The sequence below is a fragment of the Mixophyes fleayi genome, chromosome 1, assembly GCF_038048845.1.
Source record: "Mixophyes fleayi isolate aMixFle1 chromosome 1, aMixFle1.hap1, whole genome shotgun sequence".
In the NCBI taxonomy this organism is placed as follows: Eukaryota; Metazoa; Chordata; class Amphibia; order Anura; family Limnodynastidae; genus Mixophyes; species Mixophyes fleayi.
This window is the reverse complement of record NC_134402.1, coordinates 212,746,288-212,768,707: the sequence shown is the minus strand read 5'-3', so window position 1 is coordinate 212,768,707 and position 22,420 is coordinate 212,746,288. Positions and strand designations below refer to the sequence as shown.

The following is a 22,420-nucleotide window of genomic DNA, read 5'->3' as shown; positions in this document are numbered from 1 at the left end:
AATGCTTAAAATGGAGTTTCTGTTGCTAGACTCTCTCTCTGTGTCCCAATTTAGTAAAATAAAGAAATATGTATTTTATACATATGGACATTAAATATATCACATTATTTTTCAATAGCAACTTGACATCTCCGATCACCCCACACAGTGCACTGCTACTCAGTCAAATTTAGTTTGTCTAATCCTGTGCCATATAGACAACTACATTTTTACTATGATCCTTTAACACCACATCTATCAAGGTGCATCAAGACTATAATTTATTTTCTTTATTTGTTAAAATAAACAGAAAAATAACATCCAGTTAACTGGAAAAAACAAATACAAAAGTTTTTTAAATATCAACCAAGGAATCTGTGAAGTTAACACAATGAGGCCTTTAACCTTAATTTTTCTGCCATAGACAATTTTACAAATTCAAAAAATATATTTCATTTAAGGTCTCCTAAATGATCACTGTTATCTTCTATAGCGATATCTCTTAAAGTGGAACCACAACTGAAAAATACCATTGGAGAATTGGCAGCGGAAACCATGTCTATGAGAATACTCCCACTCACGATTCACTATTTTAAAGGCAATGTCTTCATAAGGAGGTCCTGCATGAAATCTCAGAATTGCAAAATCCTTATTGTCATGGCAAGCCTCAAGAAAGTACTCGGGAGTTGATCGCTTATTAATCAGGTCTGGGTAGAAAATGTTAAATTTGTAGCCCTGCACAATTTTTGGAGGAGGATTGTCAAAATCGTAGTGGGTCTGGTTGTACTTATTCCACTCAAAGCCAGTGTGGACTCTGTTAAAGAAACGAGGTTTTCGGGGCCTGTACTTGTCTGCCCACAGATAAGCTTTGCTTGTGACTGGAATCTCCACACTGAACTGAGCTTCATCCCCGTCCATTCCTTCTTTTGCCTTCCGAATAAAGATATCTTCAGGGCTCTCACTGGCATCCCCTGGAAATTGCAAAAGTTAAACAAAAACCATTATTAGGCATCATGAAACAGTTAAGAACAAAATAGGGAAAACTTCTAGCATATGGCCTGTCCAGGGTAAAAATATCATTAGCCAGTACCTATATAGTGTCAACATATTATATGAAAAAAAATTACAGAATTGCTATGTTGCTAACAGGCTAACTACTAAAGTAAGTGGCAGAGCGAGAAAAGAAAAGTACATCATCTACACAGCTGAGGGCCTTAATTACCCTTTACCTCACCAAACCCTGCTTAAATAGCAAAGATGGCTCAAACCCTAGTGTACCCTCACTAGGAAATTGGTTATCCTCAACAAATTTCAACCATCCAACACGACTTTAAAAAAAAATAATGAATTTACCAACTGAGGCTGTCCTAAACAATACTATAATACTGGTATATCAGACTTGGCTGGACACCACAGCTACCCATCAAACTCCCACATCCATCCTCACACACCTCCTCCTGGTACCAACTGTAGATGCCAAATTTATTTGGGTCTCTGAACTATCAAAGTGTAGTCTAACATGGTTTTCTATGTTATTTCTTATTTATAAATAAAGTCCAAAGATTTTGTTTTCTTTGAACAAGTGTGCTCTACTGTCATCACAAAAAAACTTAAATGTTACCAATTCCTTACACTAATATGTAAAATACAGTAAATCTGCATTACCTGTTACTTGCAGCTGTTGTCTGCACAATACCAGCCTCTGCTGGTCTTCTTCAAAGTCAACTACATGAGCATCGAAAGGCAACTCCTGGTTAGTTAACAGTTTGGGGCTGTATCTGCCTGCATCATAATCATTAAGGCTCTGCTGTATGAGGTCTTCTTCCATGAGCACAGATTCCCCACCTCCATCCTTCACTTCTCCCTCTGGAGCACTTACAGTTTCCTCAGTCACTGTAGCAGATGTTGATGTGCCAGGCTCCCCTGACATAGGCTCATTATTAACTGGCCTGAGAAGAATAGCAGAACAAATTAAATTCAATAATCATAACAAAAATAATCAAAGACGTCACATGATTTGTTGAAAACTAGATTCTGTACTTTAAAAAGAAAACATACATTTGTGTTTTCTTTTTTTGGAAAGTGATTCTTATTTGCGGACTCTCCATGCAATCAGCAGTGCATTGAAGCATTTAGCAAATACAGAGCCTCCTGTACATTTGCACATGTAATCAATGCTCAATAACCAGGGAGCTTAAATTGGACATCTACTTAGGCATATCAGATACCGCCAAACGCTTAAATAATTCAACAGCTGCAAATTATGCTTTCTATTAATTCATTTTGCTCGAAATACTCAATGGCAGCCATTACAATGCGTAATTCCCTTTTCAGTTTAGGTAGAGACGGGTGTAAGGATGTAAGGTAGTTGTTACTCTTTCCCTATGTCTGAGTCATTTCCCAAGCTTAAGTATGAAAAACTAACAAAAAAACATTACAAGCGTGGGTGATCAACTGGATTGCCATGGAGTATTTACAGGAAAGGGAATGCATGGTAAGCATAATTCACATTTTTCCTCTTGAATCCTCCATGGCAGTCACTAGAATGGGATCTAAAAGTAAAATAGCAGGGAGGGCCAGACAAATTCAAAACTATCCATATATGCTGCAAAATCAAGAATTTACTTTGTGGCCGAGCAGAGAACATGTCTCCCCAACTGCGAATCAGAGGCGGATAAGATATCCAGATTATAATGACTAGCGAAGGTATCGATAGGCTACTAATGCAGTGAAGAATCCTCTTCACTGCTTGAAAAGAGAATAACTAAATCTTCTTAAGCCAACTTGGTATCTATAAACTTTCTCAGAGCAAATACCTGTACCTTGAGTGTAGATAAATTCAGACCTTTGCTGTGTGAATTAACAGATTTCACATGGAAATGTCTGATGCATATACATTTGTTGAGCCTAGTGAAATCAAGAATGCTGCAAAATGCCCCTAATGGCTTTCTGACAAGGAAGAGTCTAGCATAAAAGCCTGTGCTTTCTTGACCTGAAGCAGTAAGAGAAATTGCAGGAGGCTATATTAACGATTGCAGACTGTTTTGCAAGGCTAACAATTCTACACTGGTTGACGGAGATCTGGATTAAGCAAAGAAGTTAACGTTGGGACACTGATGAAACTATATTGTATCTATTTCTTCAATGTCTGGCACCAACTGATCTGTGATGGAGTGAGCCCATATCTCTGCATATTCTGTGATTCTACCCCCTATTTGTGATTCTAGGGGGCTGATCCTGACAATAGTCATTGTGGCGTTTTCTTAATTCTTCTCATGTCACCGAAGTGCTAACAAGCTGAGAGAGAATACTTAAGCCTCCTATCTTGTCGCAGGCAGTTACATTTTCCCCCAGAGGACTTCTGTATAACAGTGTCTAATTTATCTCCAAAAAAAAACAAGATCCTCCAAACTGGAAACTTGTTAGACTATTCATTGATTGTAAGTTTGTCACCCTATGGTGCAACTAAAGGGCTCTCCTAGCCACCACTGCTGTGGCTATTCTAGTCCTTGTTGAAAAAGCAATGGTATCCAAAAGATACACACAAAAACCGTATGCCGTCAGCATAATTTAAGTGCTTTTCAACATGTGTTGTCTGCTATTTCTCTTGGACATCTGTATTTCCTCATAATCTAAGTACTCTTGCAACTGAAACCATGGCTACACAAGACTTCAAAGTGATTCCAGATGAAATACAAAGTATTTAAAAAAAAACAAAAAAAAAACAAGCCAAAAACAAAAAAACAACACACCTTCCTATCTACGGGATATATGAGGGGACACCCATCTTCAATAGGAATAGTAGTTCTATGTGACATACCAGACACAGGCGTGTCTACTTTTGGGGCCATACTCCAGTTCTGAGTCTCCACATCACTGAAAGGATAAATACAGTCGAACCTATTTATGATAAAGTGATTCTTGTCCACTTGTGCCCATTCTTTATAAATCAGCTCCTTCACCACCTAGGAGCACAGGGAAAACTACCTTCCTATTACAGTCTTCAAAAAAAGTTTTTAGGCGTCTCTGCGCACTCCTGTTCCTGATCCATACTCACATTTGTAAATATACTTAAGCAGAATTTCCACATTGTCCAGATTACACATCCTAGGTGCATTTTTAATCTGTCCATATTCACTCATGATGGAATGAACCAAATCAACAGGGGAATCACATTGTGAATGCAAGTATGTGTCTTTTTAATCTATACTAGTCTGGGACCTTGCTTTTATTAAGCCTGTATGGCACACAAATTTTATTTAGTCACAAAAGCTTCTCTTATCCATACTATACGTTTCTTATACTGTTCAGGGACCATTGCATATTGGCAGTACGGTTGGCTAAGTGGTTAGCACTTCTGCCTCACAGCACTGGGGTCATGAGATTAATTCCCGAACATGGCTTTATCTGTGTGGAGTTTGTATGTTCTCCCCGTGTTTGCGTGGGTTTCTCCAAAAACATACTAATAGGCTAATTGGCTGCTATCAAATTGACTCTAGTCTGTCTGTCTGAGTGTGTATGTTAGGATATTTAGACTGTAAGCTCCAATGGGGCAGGGACTGATGTGAATGAGTCCTCTGTACAGCGCTGCGGAATTAGTGGCACTATATAAATAAATGGTGATGATGATGATATTGTGCAAAAGACTCATTCAATTTTCATTCACTAAAGCCTTTTCAGCCTCCATAAACTTTATACATCTTCCTGTCCTTCTGTTTCACAGTCGCTACAAGAGTACTGAAGATCTGAATTCACTAACTGGCTAATCAAAAAAGCACACATAATGGCACACCCCCTAACTTAGAGGCTTACCTAGAGCGGGAGTACCTTCGAGGGTCTGACTCAGGTTCTATTAAATTGCCAGGACAAGATGACTTGCTCAGCATCAAGATAAAATATTTCCCAAAGGCAGGGAACGCGGTTTTGTGCCTCTTACTAGTCTGATCTCCATCTTGGTGCCCTGTTACATTGGTGCACATGCTGACCCAAAGGTCTGAAAAATGGCACCAACTTCAAAACTACTACACCAGATCTGGTCCTGGAGGTAGGAGACGGGTGATTCTCAAGTAACCAGCTAAAATGCAGCATAGAATGATGCATCACTGGCCCCAAGAGAAGGCAAATTGCTATATCCGAAGCATTACCTGCTCTAACTATTCTAGAGACAGGAAGAGACATCGATAGAGTTACCTTACATACCCATCCAAGGGCTGTTCTTTTGCCCTTTAACTGGAAACCTACTCATTGTAATGGCTGCTATGGAGGATTGAAGAAGAAAATGATGTCAATAGCAGCAATAATGTCTGCTTAAATTGATTCCCAATGAAAACAAAGAGCAAAAAGGCTAACCAGTCATCTGTGTTTCTGCTTGGATATCCTATCGTAGCTACAATTATATTTCTGTATTAATTATTTGTGAAAACGTTAACTGCTTGGCAACTAAAGATTACAGTACACCAACACAAATGTTAACTTCCCTTTTACATTTGTATAGTCATAGATAACACATGCAAAGCTTATTTTACAGGTCTTTCCTGTATATCTTGTAATAATATGAACTGCTCAGGGCCTCAAGGCAAAGAAAAAAATAGTTTTAACTGTAAAACATTACCCTGTATTACTTTCTGATGCAGACATTTTTGAATTACATACAACAAAACAGTGTACAGAATCAATAAAGTTAAGCTTCAAACAACACATCGCTGTAATGCAACCTGTCATTGGGGGACTCCCGCTCCTGCTTTATTATAGGAAACAGGGGCTCACTCTCCACTCCCTGCTCTTGCTTCAGCTTGAACAACTTCTGGCGCAAAACATCCTGGTGGCGCTCTCTAAGCCTGTGAAAGTGAAGAGACAAAACCCCTGAAATGACTTATATGACAGTCAGTATTCTTTACTTGGAAGAACACTACTGAGACATTTGTTCACGTGCTTTTACAAAGCTGTAGAATTTTTTCTATAGCTATAAAACGAGATCCACAAAAACCATTTTCCTTACCTTGCTCGTGCCATGTACGCACGAAGCTGCTGGAGGAGGCTCTCCCAGTATCCAATATCCAAATTTGGTCCACCTGCTCTTATTCTGCTCTCAATCCCTTGTGAAATGACCTGTAGCTGGCTGTAGGTCTTTCCTTTAAACACAGCCTGCACATCTGTGCTGACAGAGGCATTCACCCCTTCTCGTCTCTCTCCTATAAGAAAGAAATGTGTAGCAAAAAAAAAAAAAAGGATAGCCGTCTGTAATTCCTATTCTCTGAAATAAATATTTTAATTCTCCTCTACATTTTGGCACCAATCATTCTGTACCAGAAACAGCTAGTCTAGGTAACAATGCTAAATTTGTTTTACATGAAAGTAGCTGTGATTAAGCAAGTAACAGTTTGGATGTTTATTATGAATTATGTGAACAAAAAAATATATATTAATAAAGACATGCACAGCCATGACTACTGTTTGTATTAAAACACAAAACTGATTTGATGGGGAAAAAAAACCAAACAAACTTGGAAACTGGTGTGAAAATATAACTTGAGGCTTACTGTAGGTTTGTTTCAGTGCAATATTTTCATTACATATAATCATTTGGATTGCGATTTTTATAAAAAATGGAACAATAAAAAAAGGACAAAAATGTGCAAAAAAGGTTATTTTGCAATAATTTGTGAAAATTCAAGTAAATGCCTTAACAAAATAAATGGTCAAAAACTTATTGCGCTGACCAAGGTTGTCAATGATTTGATCACAGCAAAAAGTAAAAACCATTACTCTCTTCTAATTCTGCATTTGACACTGTTGACCACACTCTCCTCATACAAACGCTACAATCCCTAGGTCTTGAAGGCACTGTTCTATCTTGGTTCTCATCCTACCTATCTAATCGCTCTTTCAGCGTTAATTTCTCTGGATCCAGCTCTGCTCCACTTCCTTTATCAGTTGGAGTACCGCAAGGCTCAGTCCTAGGTCCTCTGCTATTCTCTATCTACACCACTTCTCTTGGAAAACTAATAAGCTCCTTTGGATTTTAGTATCATCTCTATGTGGATGATACACAAATCTAGCTATCCTCTCCTGATCTTTCCCCATCTGCATTGTCTCGCGCTACTGACTGTCTTTCTGCCATTTCATCTTGGATGTCTTCTCGTCAACTCAAACTCAATCTTTCAAAAACTAAATTAATAATATTCCCACCCAAAAACAGAAACTGCCTACCTGACATTTCTATTTCTGTTGACAACATGACCATAAATCCCACCACGCAAGCTCGCTGCCTAGGTGTTATCCTTGACTTACAACTATCATTTATTCCCCACATCAACTCTATATCTAAATCATGTTACATACATATAAAAGAACATTTCCGGAATACACACATATCTCACACAAGACACTGCAAAAACCTTAATTCATGCACTCATCTCCCGCATCGACTATTGCAATTCCCTCCTTACTGGTCTTCCCAAAGTCAGACTTGAACCCTTACAATCTATTATGCACGCAGCGGCTAGATTGATTTTCCTTCCAAAACGTTCTTCCTCTGCTGAGCCACTCTGTCTCTACATTGGCTGCCTGTATTTCAACGAATCCAATAGAAAATTCTTCTACTAACATACAAGGCCGTCAACAAATTTGCAGACACATACATTTCCTCACTCGTCTCAAAATATCTCCCTACTCGACACCTCCGTTCTGCACAAGATCTGCATCTCTCTTCCACTCATGACATCCTCTCATTCTCGGTTACAGGATTTTTTCCGTGCTGCACCAACTTTGTGTAATTCACTCCCACGCACAATAAGACTTTCCTCTAGTCTTCAAACCTTCAAGCGTTCACTGAAAACCCACCTCTTCAGACAATCTTATGATATTCCTCAACCACCATCTTATCCTCCCCTATTACCACCCTCTACAGAGCTAACCCAAGATAACAACCCTCTGACCAACATTGGTACACACACAGCCCACTCAGTACTTTTGCCTGTGAATTCTAGCTGGTCCAGTGTGCAATATGATGTAGCACAAGTCCTTGTGTTTCAAACTCCCATTGTCCGATAGATTGTAAGCTTGCAAGCAGGGTTCTCTTACCTCTCTGTCTTGTGTGTACTACCCAGTATTGTCTTATTAATGTTTGTTCCCAATTGTAAAGCGCTACAGAATTTGCTGGCGCTATATAAATAAATGATGATGAGGAGGATTTCGAATAGATTCGTCATACATTTAAGTATTTAGTACTTGATAAAAATAATTCAAGCTTATCTGACATTTCTATTTAAAATTAAATTGGTGGGAGTGAATGGCCTTCGCGAGGTCCAGATCTGTGCAAAATATGTTTAGGTTGCAATATAAGTGATGTGATGAACCATGCGAATGCTGGATATTTGTTACTATCTAATGATTCTAATAACTACTTAATTTCATATCTAAGGGGTAAATTTATCAAACTGTGGGTTTACAAAGTGGAAATATTGCCTATAGCAACCAGATTCTAGTTATCATTTATTTAGTGCATTCTATAAAATGGCCGCTACAATCTGATTGGCAACATATGCACTTTTTCAAACCCACAGCTTCAAAAATTTACCCCTAAGGGGGGTATTCAATTGTTAGCAAATTTGGAAGTTCGAGCGTGAAGAGTCATTTTTTTGCTATTTTACCTTATTTTCGAGCGCGAAAACTTCTCACGCAATTCTATTTTTTTTTTTACCGAAACGGTGTTATCGCGCTCCTAGCACTTGTCAATGTTAAAGTATAGGCTGGCTGCGAACCCTTAGCGGAAAAAGCTATTCAATTGTTTTTTAACGCTGAGTGTGAAAAAGGCAAATATGCTGTTTTATCTCGCACCTCCATGGTCTGCTCAAAGAAAAATTTTTTTTATTAAGTTAAGAAAAATATACATTAAAATGAGAAAATAGGTGTAAAAGTTCATAAAAGTAACCTAAAAAAAGAAAAGTACTAAAAAAGTGTATAATAATTAATAATTTTTGGAAATTTCCCCCTTTAGAAATACATGTATTTAGAACTTTTTTATAATATTTTTTTGTTTTTAAGGGGGGGGTGGTTGTGCCAAAAAGTATCATGTTTTTTTATTTATAATTTAAAAGCAAAATCGTTTGCTCCCCACTCTATTTAGTCTTCGCCCTAGTGCTAGCAGGCTATTGATGTGTGAAAAATTTGACGTAGGGTTCCCCCTAATTTAATTGAACCAGCACTAGACAAACCAGCCGGGGTGATAGGCACTATAACAGGGGGTGGGGAAATGCAGTTTGGGTCCCACGGCCATAATGACTAAACACCCACAGACTGCTCAGCGCTGGCCTGGATTCCCTAGGGATTGTGGTCCGCTGAAAAATGTAAGCGGGCCACCCAGGCCAGTGCCGATAGCACTAGGGCTCTTCCTACTACCCCTGGGCTGTGGGTGGTAGGGTAATAAATGGGGATTTTGTATGAAAAAAAACCCCAAACATTTTTTTTTACTTGTGGAACTACATGTCCCAGCCAGTCATGTTGTCCTAAATAGTAGGGCATGCTGCTACTTGTCTAACTACAACCACCAGCGTACCCATAGCACCCAGGGCATGTTTGCACTTGTAGTAGAACCACAAGTGCCAACATGCTCTTACACCTACGGCTGGCTGTGATCTGTAGTTCCACAAAGCAAAATGTTAAATAAGCACAACACCCTCATTCCAACCACAAATCTTTATTACAAATATTAAAACCCCAAGAAATACAGTAAACACCCTCATGTACACCATAGATTTTAATAAAAAAAATAAAAATACAAAATACGCACCATGGACGAAATCCTCAGTTTTATGATGCTTTACTTACACACACTCATTTACGCAAAGTCCCAACAAATATTTTTACCTTCGAAGAAAGGTCCAGCTTGCCCACTGTCCCACAAATATTTGTACCTTACAAATGTCCATGCTTGGCCAGTGTTCAAATGTTTGTAAATTTCAAAAAATGTACCTCCTTGTAACATAGTTGATGAGGTGTTGAAAAAAAGACACCAGTCCATCAAGTTCAACCTATTTTGAATCTCCTGCGATCCTGCACTTATATTTGAAATTAATCCAGAGTAAGCAACCGCCAATCTGTTTCAATTTTGAAAATCCCCCCAGACTCAATATTGCAATCCAATTTTTACCCTATATCCACTACTATCCTTTATTTTAAATTAACGGCCGTATCCCCGGATACACTTTTCCGCTAAAAATTTGTCTAACCCTTTCTTAAACATATCTATTGAATCTGCCATCACAACCTTCCCTGGCAATGAATTCCATATCTTGACTGCCCTTACTGTAAAGAACCCCTTCCTTTGCTGGTTGTGAAATTTCCTCTCCTCTAACCTTAGGGGATGACCACGTGTCCTGTGTATGGTCCTTGGGGTAAAAAGTTCACATGAAAGCTCTTCGTATTGACCCCTAATGTATTTGTACATAGTAATCATATCTCCCCTTAGATGCCTCTTTTCTAAAGTAAACATGCCTAAACTGGCTAACCTTTCCTCATAACTTAATGACTCCATACCCTTTATCAATTTTGTCGCCCTTCTCTGAACCCTCTCTAGTTCCAAATTATCTTTTTTATAAAGTGGTGCCCAGAACTGTACTGCATATTCAAGATGAGGTCTTACCAACGATTTATACAGTGGCAAAATTACACTGTCTTCCCTTGCATCTATGCCCCTTTTTATGCATGCCAATACTTTGTTTGCCCTTGCAGCTGCTGCTTGTCACTGAGCACTATTGCTAAGTCTACTGTCTACGAGCACTCCCAAATCTTTTTCCATTATAGATTCTCCTAAATTAATTCCATTTAATTTATAGATTGCGTTCTTGTTTTTGATCCCTGAATGCATAACCTTACATTTATCTGTGTTAAACCTCATATTCCATTTGGCCGCCCAATCCTCCAGTTTTTTTTAAGTCCCTCTGTAGAGAAGCTACATCTTGCTCTGATTTTATTACCTTACAGAGTTTAGTGTCATCTGCAAAAATAGAAACTTTACTCTCTAAACCATCACCAAGGTCATTAATAAATATATTAAAAAGGAGTGGTCCCAGCACGGAACCTTGAGGTACTCCACTTAAGACCTTTGACCAATTAGAAAATGTTCCATTTATCACAACTCTCTGTTCCCTATTCTCTAACCAGTTTTCGATCCAAGTACAAATTTTGATTCCTAGACCCAGTTCCCTTATTTTGTAAACCAACCTGTTGTGTGGCACTGTATCAAAGGCCTTTGCAAAATCTAAGTAGACCACATCTACTGTCCTGCCCTGGTCTAAGTTCCCACTAACTTCCTCGTAGAAACTAATTCGATTAGTTTGACATGAACTATCCCTCACAAATCCATGTTGATTCCCACTAATAATTTTATTGCGTACCAAGTAATCCTGAATACTGTCCCTTAAAATACCTTCCAGTAGTTTCCCACTATTGATGTCAGGCTTACAGGTCTATAATTCTCTGGTTGTGATCTCGTCCCCTTTTTAAACAACGGCACCACATCTGCTATTCGCCAATCCCTTGGTACTGAGCCTGATGAGATTGAATCTCTGAAATTTAAGAATAGCGGTCTAGCTATTTCCGAGTTTAACTCCATAAGGACCCTTGGGTGTATGCCATCTGGACCTGGAGCTTTATTTATCTTAATATTCTTCAGTCGCCTTTGGACTTCTTCCTCTGACAACCAAGTATTAATTAATGGCATGGTTTCATTTCCATTTTTATGTATTACTCCTGCCATTTGTTCCTCTCTGGTAAATACTGAAGAAAAGAACGTGTTTAATACCTCTGCTTTTTCCTTAGTATCATTTATCAATTCACCCATCTCACTTCTTAGGGGTCCTATATTATCTTTTTTTAATCCTTTTGCCATTTATATTTAAATCAGGTAAAATTTTATTGCATTTTTTCCTTTAAACAACAAAAAAAACCAAAAAAAAAACCCAACACAGTAGATTATCCCCCCAACTATACCCCATACAGTTATACAAGTATTGTCAAGTATATGTACACCATGCAGTTAGGAAAAGCAAAAAACATTGACATTCGCATTTCCAAGTAAAGATATATACATTTTTCCAAGATATAGTGAAATAATGGTACAGCTTTGGCAATACAAGATACAATCGTTGATCTTAATAACATAATAGGCGGCTGGATGTCTGCCCCAAGCTTCAATCAGGAGAGTTCCACTTCTCTCAATCCCTCCGTGACATACGGGGATATCCTCCATCTATACCATATTCTTTCACTTTTGCCATTTATATACTTAAAAAACTTTTTGGGGTTTGTCTTACTTTCTTTTGCAACGTGCCTTTCATTTTCTAATTTAGCCAATCTAATTTCCTTTTTGCATGTTTTATTACATTCCTTGTACCTATGGAAGGACTCCTCTGACCCTTCAGATTAAACAATTTAAATGCCCGCTTCTTCCTTTGCATTTCTTCCCTTACCTTTTTTATTTAGCCACATTGGTTTAGACTTAATTCTTTTACATTTATTTCCCATAGGAATGAACTTATATGTGTATGTTTCCAACAACATTTTAAAGACAGCCCACATTTCTTCCGTATTTTTTCCTTCAAAGGCTTTGTCCCAGTCTATGCTCTTTATAGACTCCTTTAGCATATTAAAATTTGCCTTTTTAAAGTTTAAAGTTTTAAAGTTTAAAGTTTAAAGACATACTCCTCCTCCCCTTTTATTTACCCTATCCCTCCTGAAGAGAGAATAGCCTTCCAAGTTGACTGCCCAGTCATGTGTATCATCCCACCAGGTCTCAGTAATACCTATAATATCATACTGCTCATTCATTGCTACTAGTTCTAACTCCCCCATTTTACCTGTCAGGCTTCTTGCATTTGCAAGCATACACTTAAGTCTATTGCCTCCCTTAAGTATTTCTTTTTGCTTTAAAAAGGGCCGCTCCTTATCGGCTATGCTTCCCTTTCCCCCCTCTCCACCCCCTTTACTCTTTTTAAATTCCTCCTTACTACTCTCAATGCCTATCCCATAAATACTTGCTTGCCCCTCCCCCCCAGAGCCTAGTTTAAAATCTCCTCCAACCTTCTAACCATCCTCTCCCCTAGCACTGCAGCCCCCTCCTCATTGAGGTGCAATCCATCACGACAATAAAGATGGCAACTGACCGAGAAATCAGCCCAGTGCTCTAAGAATCCAAAACCCTCCTTCTTACACCAATCTTTTAGCCACGCATTAACCTCCCTAATCTCCCGCTGCCTCCCTGGACTAGCACGTGGCACAGGTAGTATTTCCGAAAATACTACCTTGGATGTCCTTGCCTTAAGTTTGCGACCTATGTCCCTGAAATCATTCTTTAGGACACCCCTTCTTCCTCTAACTCGGTCATTGGTGCCAACATGCACCAAAACCGCTGGGTCATTCCCAGCCCCTCCCAACAATCTGCCCACCCGATCCGCAATATGCCGAGCCCGAGCACCCGGGAGACAACCCACTGTTCGGCATGCACGGTCCCGGTAACAGATTGCCCTATCTACCTTCCTAATAATTGAATCCCCTACCACCACAATCTGCCTGGGTCCCTGAGTAACTTTGGTCCCCTCTATGCTGGAGAGACCATTCCCCTGGTTGCTAGAGGAAGCAGTCTCATCCAACTCTACCAATTCTGAACTGCCTTCCACAGTATCTTCATCCAATCTGGCAAATCTGCTGGGATTGCCTAGCTCAGAACTGGCCTGCCTCTTCCTCCCTCTGCTACCCCTAGTAACTGTTACCCAGCTGCCTACCTGTGCATCCTCCTCAGTCTCTGCTCCACCCTGCTCAGCTAACGCATCAACGGTGAGCTGTAAACTCTGCTCCAGGTTGGCAATGTCTCTCAATGTTGCAATGGTCTGCTTTAGATCAGTTACCTGGGCTTTCAAAGAGACCAATTGCCCACATTTCTCACAGAGGAATAAACCTTGGAACACTTGCTCCAAGTGTGCATACATATGACAAGATATGCATTGAGTGAGATCATCAAGCCTGCTACTACTCATCTTATTATGGCTAACCTAACTTCTTATAGCCTACAGTGAACTTTAGTACTAGCCTTTCCTAGCCACTTACCAGATTAAACCCCTTCCTGGATTCAACTCGTTACTGGAACTCCACACTTTAAACAAAAACAGCACTTGAAATCAAAAAAGCAGGGAAATCACAAGCTCAATGAAATCGCTTGCTACCTCCTGTTAAATAGAGCTTGCACTAACCAGCTGTATCAACTATGCAATTAAACCACTGTAAAATCTTTAATTCTGCTGTACAGGGGAAGCCATTGTTGCTTGCAGTGCTGGGGCCCTTCTTCATTGCAGTGTGGGGGCCCATTCTCTTGTGCAGTGCTGGGGCCCTTCTTGATTGCAGTGTAGGGGCCCATTCTCTTGTGCAGTGCTGGGGCCCTTCTTGATTGCAGTGTAGGGGCCCAATCTCCTTTGCAGTGCTGGGGCCATTCTTGATTGCATTAATTTACTTTTATTTTTTTATAGTAAAATGAGTGCCTTAACCATTTCAAACTCGCTAGGACCAATAATAGAGCGCGAGGGGGTGCATGCAAAAAAACAATTGAATTGAGGGTTTTGTTTTTTTAAACGCGCGCTCGAACAGGTAAAGAGGATTTATGTACTTACGTTAAATCCGTTTCTCTGATTCCGTCTGGGGGACACTGCTTACCATGGGTTGTGGTGGGGAGCTTGGGAGTTGGCACCTAACTAGTTAATTTAGTACTGCTGGCAAACCCCTCCCCTCTACAAACCCCCTGCCTCTTCCTGTCCAGTTAGTTTTAACAAGCCCAAGATAAAAAAAGGGCAGTCACACAAGAACACACAGAAGAAAAACAGAAGGGAGGGATCGCAGTGTCCCCCAGACGGAATCAGAGAAACGGATTTAACGTAAGTACATAAATCCTCTTTTCTCTTTCATCCGGTCTGGGGGACACTGCTTACCATGGGGACGTTCTAAAGCAGCCCCCTAAGGGTGGGACTACTCTGAAAATCCTGCTCGTAAAGCACTACGAGCGAAATTTGCATCCGCAGAGGCAAATATATTAAACTGGTAAAATTTGGTAAAGGTGTGGACAGAGGACCAGGTGGCTGCCCTGCAAAGCTGATCCGCAGAAGCTCCATTCCTTGCTGCCCACGAGGCCCCCACCGATCTGGTGGAATGGGCCGTAAGTCTCTCCGGCACAGCACGGCTAGCATTAATATAAGCTTGCCTGATGGTAGACGTAATCCATCTGGCGATGGATTGTTTTGAGGCTGGCCAGCCTCTCTTATTAGCGTCATAAAGAACAAACAGTGAGTCAGTCCGTCTAATTTGGGAAGTTCTTTTAACATAAATGCGGAGAGCTCTAACCACATCCAACTTTTTCATCGATTGCTGATCCGTATGAGAAGTGGATGAGAAAACCGGAACAATTATTTCCTGGTTTAGATGAAAAGCCGAAACTACCTTTGGCACAAAGGAAGGAAGGGTTCTTAACACCGCTCTGTCCTCGTGGAACACCAAATAAGGTTCCCGACAGGACAGGGCTCCTAATTCAGAAACTCTGCGAGCAGAGGCAATAGCCAGAAGAAAAAGGACCTTCCAGGTCAAACACTTCAAATCCGCCTTGTTTCAAAGGCTCGAAGGGGGGTCCCTTGAGCATGTCCAGAACCAGATTGAGATCCCATGGAGCTGTAGGAGGGACATAAGGAGGCTGTATATGGAGAACTCCTTGGAAAAAAGTCCTAATGTCTGGTAAGTCAGCCAACTTCATATGGAATATCATCGAAAGGGCTGAAACCTGAACCCTTAAGGAGCCTAATCTAAGGCCTGCTTCTAAGCCATGCTGAAGGAAAGCTAACAAGCGAGGGAGGCGAAAGGAGGACGAGTGGTATGTCCTACTTTCACACCATCTAATATATGCCTTCCAAATCCGGTGATGGATGCGAGATGACACTGGTTTCCTAGCTCGCATCAACGTTTGAATTACACTGGAAGAAAACCCTCTAGCCCTCCAAAGGCTGGCTTCAACAGCCATGCCGTTAAATTGAGCTGATGTAAATTCTGGTGATGGAATGGACCTTGAAGAAGGTCGTGACGATACGGAAGGTGGAATCCCGGACCTTCCGCCATAGATATTATTTCTGCGAACCACACACGCCGTGGCCAGAAGGGGGCTACCAGAATTACTGGTAGGGAACCCTGTCGAACTCGTCCGAGGACGCGAGGAAGCATGGGGATCGGAGGAAACAGATATCCCATCCTGAATTCCCATGACATCGTCAGGACGTCCACTGCCGCTGCTAGGGGATCTCTTACCCTTGCGCAGGACCTGTGGACCTTTTTGTTGTGTCTGGAAGCCATGAGGTCTATGTCTGGAAGACCCCACCTGTGAACCAGAGATTGGAAGACTTCCGGGTGAAGTGACCACTCCCCCGGCATCATCTGGTTTCGACTTAGATAGTCCGCCTCCCAGTTTTCTATTCCTGGAATGAAAACTGCTGATATTGCCGGAACATATAGCTCTGCCCAAACCAATATTTGGGCTGCGATATCCATCACCGCTGCGCTCCTGGTTCCTCCTTGTCTGTTGACATATGCCACGGCCGTGGCATTGTCGGACTGGATACGGACTGGGTGGCCCTGAAGAAGGGATTGTGCTCCCTGAAGGGCTAGAAGAATGGCCTTCAATTCCAATACATTTATTGGGAGAGCCGACTCCTGAACCGACCAACAACCCTGGAGCCGGAGGTGCAGGACCACCGCAACCCAACCTTTGAGGCTGGCGTCCGTCTTGGCTATGATCCACGACCAAGGTGCGAAGGATCTGCCCACATTCAAGTGATCCTGGCACATCCACCACTGAAGAGATGTTCTCGCCCTCTTGGATAGAGAAATCTTTTGAAGATCTAGGCGTAGGTGTGAACCTGACCACTTCGACAATAGGTCCCACTGGAAACATCGAGAATGAGCTCGACCGAAGAGAATGGTCTCGAAGGAGGCCACCATCTTTTCCAGTAGCCTCATGCACAAGAGCATTGAGGGTCTGGGAGAAGACAGAACCTGGGAGGTTACCTTCTGAATAGAGGTGATCTTCTCTACTGGGAGAAATATCCTTTGTTTGCTGGTGTCCATGATGAGTCCCAGGAACACCATGCGCTGACACGGAACCAACTGGGATTTCCTTAAATTTATCAGCCATCCGTGGCCCTCGAGAACCGCTTGGGTGAGGGATAGGTGATAGCTTAGGCAACTCTCTGAGGAAGCCTTGATTAGCAGGTCGTCCAAATAAGGAACGACCTGAACACCCTGCAGGTGAAGACATGCTGCCATCACTGACATAATCTTTGTGAAGACCCTTGGCGCTGTTGATAGGCCAAAGGGGAGGGCCCGAAACTGATAGTGAACTGATCCCACCGAAAATCTGAGAAGGGACTGATGGTGGATCCAAATGGGAATATGGAGATACGCGTCCTTTATATCTATGGACGCTATGAACTGATCTTTCTCTAGGCCGTTTATCACTGACCTTAGAGATTCCATCCGAAACTTGTCCACCCTTAAGTGAACATTGAGGCCCTTTAGATTTAAGATAGGGCGAAAGGAGCCGTCCGGCTTCGGGACTAGGAATAGGTTGGAATAAAACCCTGTTCCTATCTGGCAATCTGGAACCTTGGCGATGACCCTCTGAGCTAGAAGAGAAGCTACACAATCCTGTATAGCCTGTCTTTTTACTGGATTTCGGGAAAGAGGGGCCTGGAAGTAACGGCGTGGAGCCGGGCCTGAAAGGTCTATTTTGTACCCCTCTGAAATAATTCCCCGAATCCAAGGATCTTGGGAAGACGCTGCCCACTGTTCGTAAAACAGAGACAGACGTCCCCCCACAGGCACCCCCTGCAATACAGGGTGGTCGTCAGGACGCAAGCTTCTCCTGAGATTTAGGGGCCTGGCGTTTGGATGCAAACGAGGACCTCCCTCTGGTAGAGGAGCCTCTGGAATTGGATTGCCTGCCTCTAAAGGGCTGTCCCCTATGGGGAGAGGCCCCACGAAAGGGCTGACAAAAGGAGCTACCCCTCGGGGCGCGGCTCCTGCTAGCATAGACTGGCAAGGACATGCTCTTGCCCCCCGTGGCCTGGGAAATAAGGGTATCTAATTCCGGGCCGAACAAATCTGCAGCCGAGAAGGGGATAATTTCAACGGACCTTTTCGATTCCGCATCACCTTCCCAGGATTTCAACCAAAGCGTCCTTCTGGCTGAAATGGAGGCCGCCTGAATGGAAGAGGAGACTGCCGCTGAGTTCTGGGCTGCTTCATAAATATACCCCGAAGCCTCCTTTAGGTGTAAAGCTAGGGGAAGAAATTCGTGGTCCTGTAAGGCCTCAGCTAGCTGGTCTGCCCATGCCTCCATGGCTCTAGCCACCCAGGCCGAGGCAAATGTGGGTCTAAAGGCAGAACCCGCAGCCGCAAATATGGATTTGAGCTGTGACTCAACCTTGCGGTCATTGGCGTCCGGCAGGGACGCTGAACCCGGGGCTGGGAGTAAAGTATGTTTTGCTAAGCGAGCAATGGGAATGTCCACCTTGGGAATACTTTCCCAGCGAGCCACTTCTTCCTGTAAGGGATACAGGGAAGAGAACCTCTTGGGAATAGAAAATCTTTTATCGGGATGTTTCCATGCCCCTTCAGCGATATCTCTAAGTTCCGCGGAGGGAGGAAAACGGCTGGCCTTCCTCTTGGCCTTTTTAAAGAGACTTCTGTCTCTGGGGGTTACATCTTCCGGTTCCGGGAGATCCAACGCCTGTCTTACCGCTAAAACCAAATCGTTTACAAATTGGCCCTTAGACACTTCTCCCTGCTCAGAGGAATGACCTTGGTCAGTGTCCGAATAAATTTCCCCTTCTTCTTCAGACTCCTCCTCAGAATCTGAGAGGGTCAATAGGGGATTAACATATCTAGGCCTCTTTCTTTTAGCAGGCGGGGTACTAGAGGGGTCAAGTAGCTGGTTAAGCTTATTCAGCCCTCTGATAAAAGCTGTAGACCATGCCGGTTCTGTAGCAACCAGGGCTGGGTCAGTCTGTAATGAGGATGGTCCCGGCAAACTCAAAGCACTAGAACCTGAGGAAGCCGGGGGGTCTGACTGTAAACTTGCATTACTAGCCACAGAAGTTGCCACAGTAGTCAGCAACTGGTTAGACTGAAGGACCATTTGAGCTAAAGAGCTAACCGACTGCGTAAGGGAGGTAACCCAGGCCGGTTCCACCGACGGTGGGACTGAAACCTGCGGTATCTGTGCAGTGGAAGCCTCTGCTTCGCATGTCGTGCAGAGCGCCAACGGGTCCCTCAGAGCACTAGGTAATTTAACATTACATTTTGAACATGTGAAATATTTTGGCATAGGGCCCTTTCCCTTATCTGTCATATTTATAAAGGAAGGTACACCAAGCACAGAGTAATAAAAAATCTAGCTGAATATACAGATAGTTAATATAGAGAGAGAGTAAATAAGCAATGAAAAACAGAGCAATACCAAGTAAACAACTGATATATTCTAAAAGTTGTACTTGAAATAGTAAACACCATAAATATCAATGGCTAGTAGGAGGCTATAATAGTAAACCTGCTAGCCCAGTATAACCACATCAGATATGTGTGTAAATAAAGGTGATACTTAGCCAAAGGCCACCCTGGGGAGCAGATCTGACAGCAGTCTGTGCTTTCTCCTCAGCTCTGTTCCTTTTCCCGGGCTTGTGCTGGTGCCAAAAGACCTGGGAAGGACCATCTAGCTCTCTGAAGGAAGGGGGGAACTCTATGTATTAGCTCCCCCTTCCTGTAGTTCTTTTTTCCATGTCTTCTCCTTCTTCTTCAAAAGAACTATCATAATAGTGGCAGAGTGGTGGAGACAGAGGTCTCCGCAGCAGAAGGTATCCGACGCCCCCCTCCTATGACTGAGGGGGGAATCTTGGTTTAGCCCCTTCTCCTCGGCGCTTCTGCCGAAATCCAAGATGGCCGCCGCCATTTTCATGATCCGATAACCGGCGCTCTATGCCTGTAATGGGGAGGCTGTAGGAGTGCAGCGGTCCATGAGACCGCTTGTCACGCCCTTCAATCAGGCACCTTGTCTTCAGCCCCTGTCAGTGAGAACCTCTGGCTCTCAGCTGACAGGGGAATGCCTGCGCTGCCAAGCTGCGAGTGTGTTCTCTATAATAGAACACACTCCAGCGCTGCCACCTAAAAAAGTAAAAAAAAGTAAAGGAAAAAAAATAAATTTTCAAACATTAAACTAAGCAGTAAAAAATAAGGCTGCCCAACTCCAGGGCACCTAAAAAAACTGGACAGGAAGAGGCAGGGGGTTTGTAGAGGGGAGGGGTTTGCCAGCAGTACTAAATTAACTAGTTAGGTGCCAACTCCCAAGCTCCCCTCCACAACCTATGGTAAGCAGTGTCCCCCAGACCGGATGAAAGAGAAAAAACGAGCGCGGGTTTCTTTTTTTTTTTTTTCCGAGCGCGAAATTTTAACGCATCTCGCTAACAATTGAATACCCCCCTAAGTGTGTTAAACTTGTTAACAGTACTAGTTTGCATGTGACCGCTTTTGTAACTCTTAGGGCTAGATTTACTAAGCTGCGGGTTTGAAAAGTGGGGATGTTGCCTATAGCAACCAATCAGATTCTAGCTTTCATTTATTTAGTACCTTCTACAAAATGATAGCTAGAATCTGATTGGTTGCTATAGGCAACATCCCCACTTTTTCAAACCCACAGCTTAGTAAATCTAGCCCTTAATGTTTCCAGCTCTCTCCAAGCGTTGCACTATATTTAAAATTTTGCTTTTACTAGGATCTGCTATTTTATTCAACATGCAACAATCATATTACCAATCTCAAGTATGGACAATCTGGTCTCTTAGGCCTTGAATGGTAGCACTCACTCATATTTGCACTAGGTCCCGATCTCTGACTTACCTTAGTTATGGCAATTTGTGCACCTATACATTGGTACCTCAAGCTAGTTCTTAGTTTTTAGATAGGTATTTGTTTAATGTGTGGGTTATGTGTTTGAGTTTTCAACATCTATGTTCACTGCAAAAAAAATTGCCAGCCGGGTGGCATTAAGAAGTAGCTGGTTCGGGGCAGTGTAATACTTTGCAATAATATTGGAAAATGTTGGAGGTTATTGCCCACACCTGCCGAAACTGGTCAACGGTCTAACACGCACTGCTGGCTGCAGTGCTCACATAGTGCCTCTTCTAAGAGGAAAAACAATGGTTTATTCTATTATAATAGGACTCTCTTGGGCTCCAAGAGCCAGGAGGCGAGTAAATACAGCCGGTTGGAGCACCAGGGAAATAGGTGTTGGGGAGACCACTGAACATGTTAACAGTTTTTCAATACATAAAGTTGATCAATGTGTGAGTGTTTGTGGGGAGAACCTGCTAAAAGCATGGGTAGAGGGACATCGAACCACTATTATATAATGGATAAAGGTTTACTATTAAAATGATTGAGAAGCTAATTCAGTTTTAACACTAATATATATATATATATATATATATATATATAATTAGTGTTAAAGCCTCCTGAATGTTTCTCTACCAAGTATATTTTGGAGTAGTGCCATGAATGTTTTCAGAATGTTACATTATGCCTTTAAATGTGCTGGGGGTGCTGAGGTCTGTGATTTTACAGCACATTTTATGTGGGTACTACACAAACCTCTATTCCGTACCCCATTTTACAATATCTTGAATGCATTGATCTTGTGTAGTTTTGATCCAAATATCAATGCGTTGCAACCCCGTAAACAGGGTTGTGGATTTCTGGGGCGCCTTCCATTTTTTACTTCTGAAAGAACAAAAAGGCTTCTAAATTGTCGTCCCTCCATACTCAAATATTGCTTACCTAAGTGATAAGTCTTACCTTCTTTAAATTGTTGCCTCAATGAAAAAGATCTTCCAATGCTATCTATTGGAAGGTGATGCAATTTGCTTTCCATGAGGTTCTTAATCATCATATCTAACTTATTGCCAAAGAAGAGACCTCCTTAAAAGGGAAATATCATTAATCTATTTTTCAACTGATGAACTACTGTCCAAGGGCTAAGCCAAATCGCTCTCCTAGCCACTACTGTTGAGGCTATGATTCTAGCGGAGAATGTACTTGTATCCAATGATGCTTCACACATGAAATAAATCCTTTTCTTCATGAGATACAGATTTTTCCTCAGACTGTGTCAGCTTACTTTCTATTGCACATCATCATATAAATTATCCATACAAATTCTCAGTGCCCAAGATACAGAGGCCATTGCTATTCCCACTGTTTCAGATTATGCATGAAGTTTCCTGAAACATTTCTCCATCTTTCTGTCCATAGGGTCTCATAGATGCCCGCCATCTTCTTAAGGTATAGCAGTTTTAGCCAATAGAAAAGC

General features: G+C 42.0%; 1 protein-coding gene across 1 annotated transcript in view; it reads right to left on the bottom strand.

Annotated features, from left to right (window-relative positions):
* Window positions 1-254: 254 nt before the first annotated feature.
* CACTIN (cactin, spliceosome C complex subunit) overlaps window positions 255-22,420 on the bottom strand; it is a 54,997-nt gene continuing 32,831 nt past the window's right edge. Inside the window, exons 7-10 of the mRNA XM_075204880.1 lie at window positions 5,978-6,170; window positions 5,694-5,816; window positions 1,645-1,928; window positions 255-950 (exon numbers count right to left, since the gene is read on the bottom strand). Of these exons, the coding sequence (XP_075060981.1) occupies window positions 460-950; window positions 1,645-1,928; window positions 5,694-5,816; window positions 5,978-6,170 (1,091 nt within the window). The 3' untranslated portion in view covers window positions 255-459. The remainder of the gene's footprint in view (window positions 951-1,644; window positions 1,929-5,693; window positions 5,817-5,977; window positions 6,171-22,420) is intronic.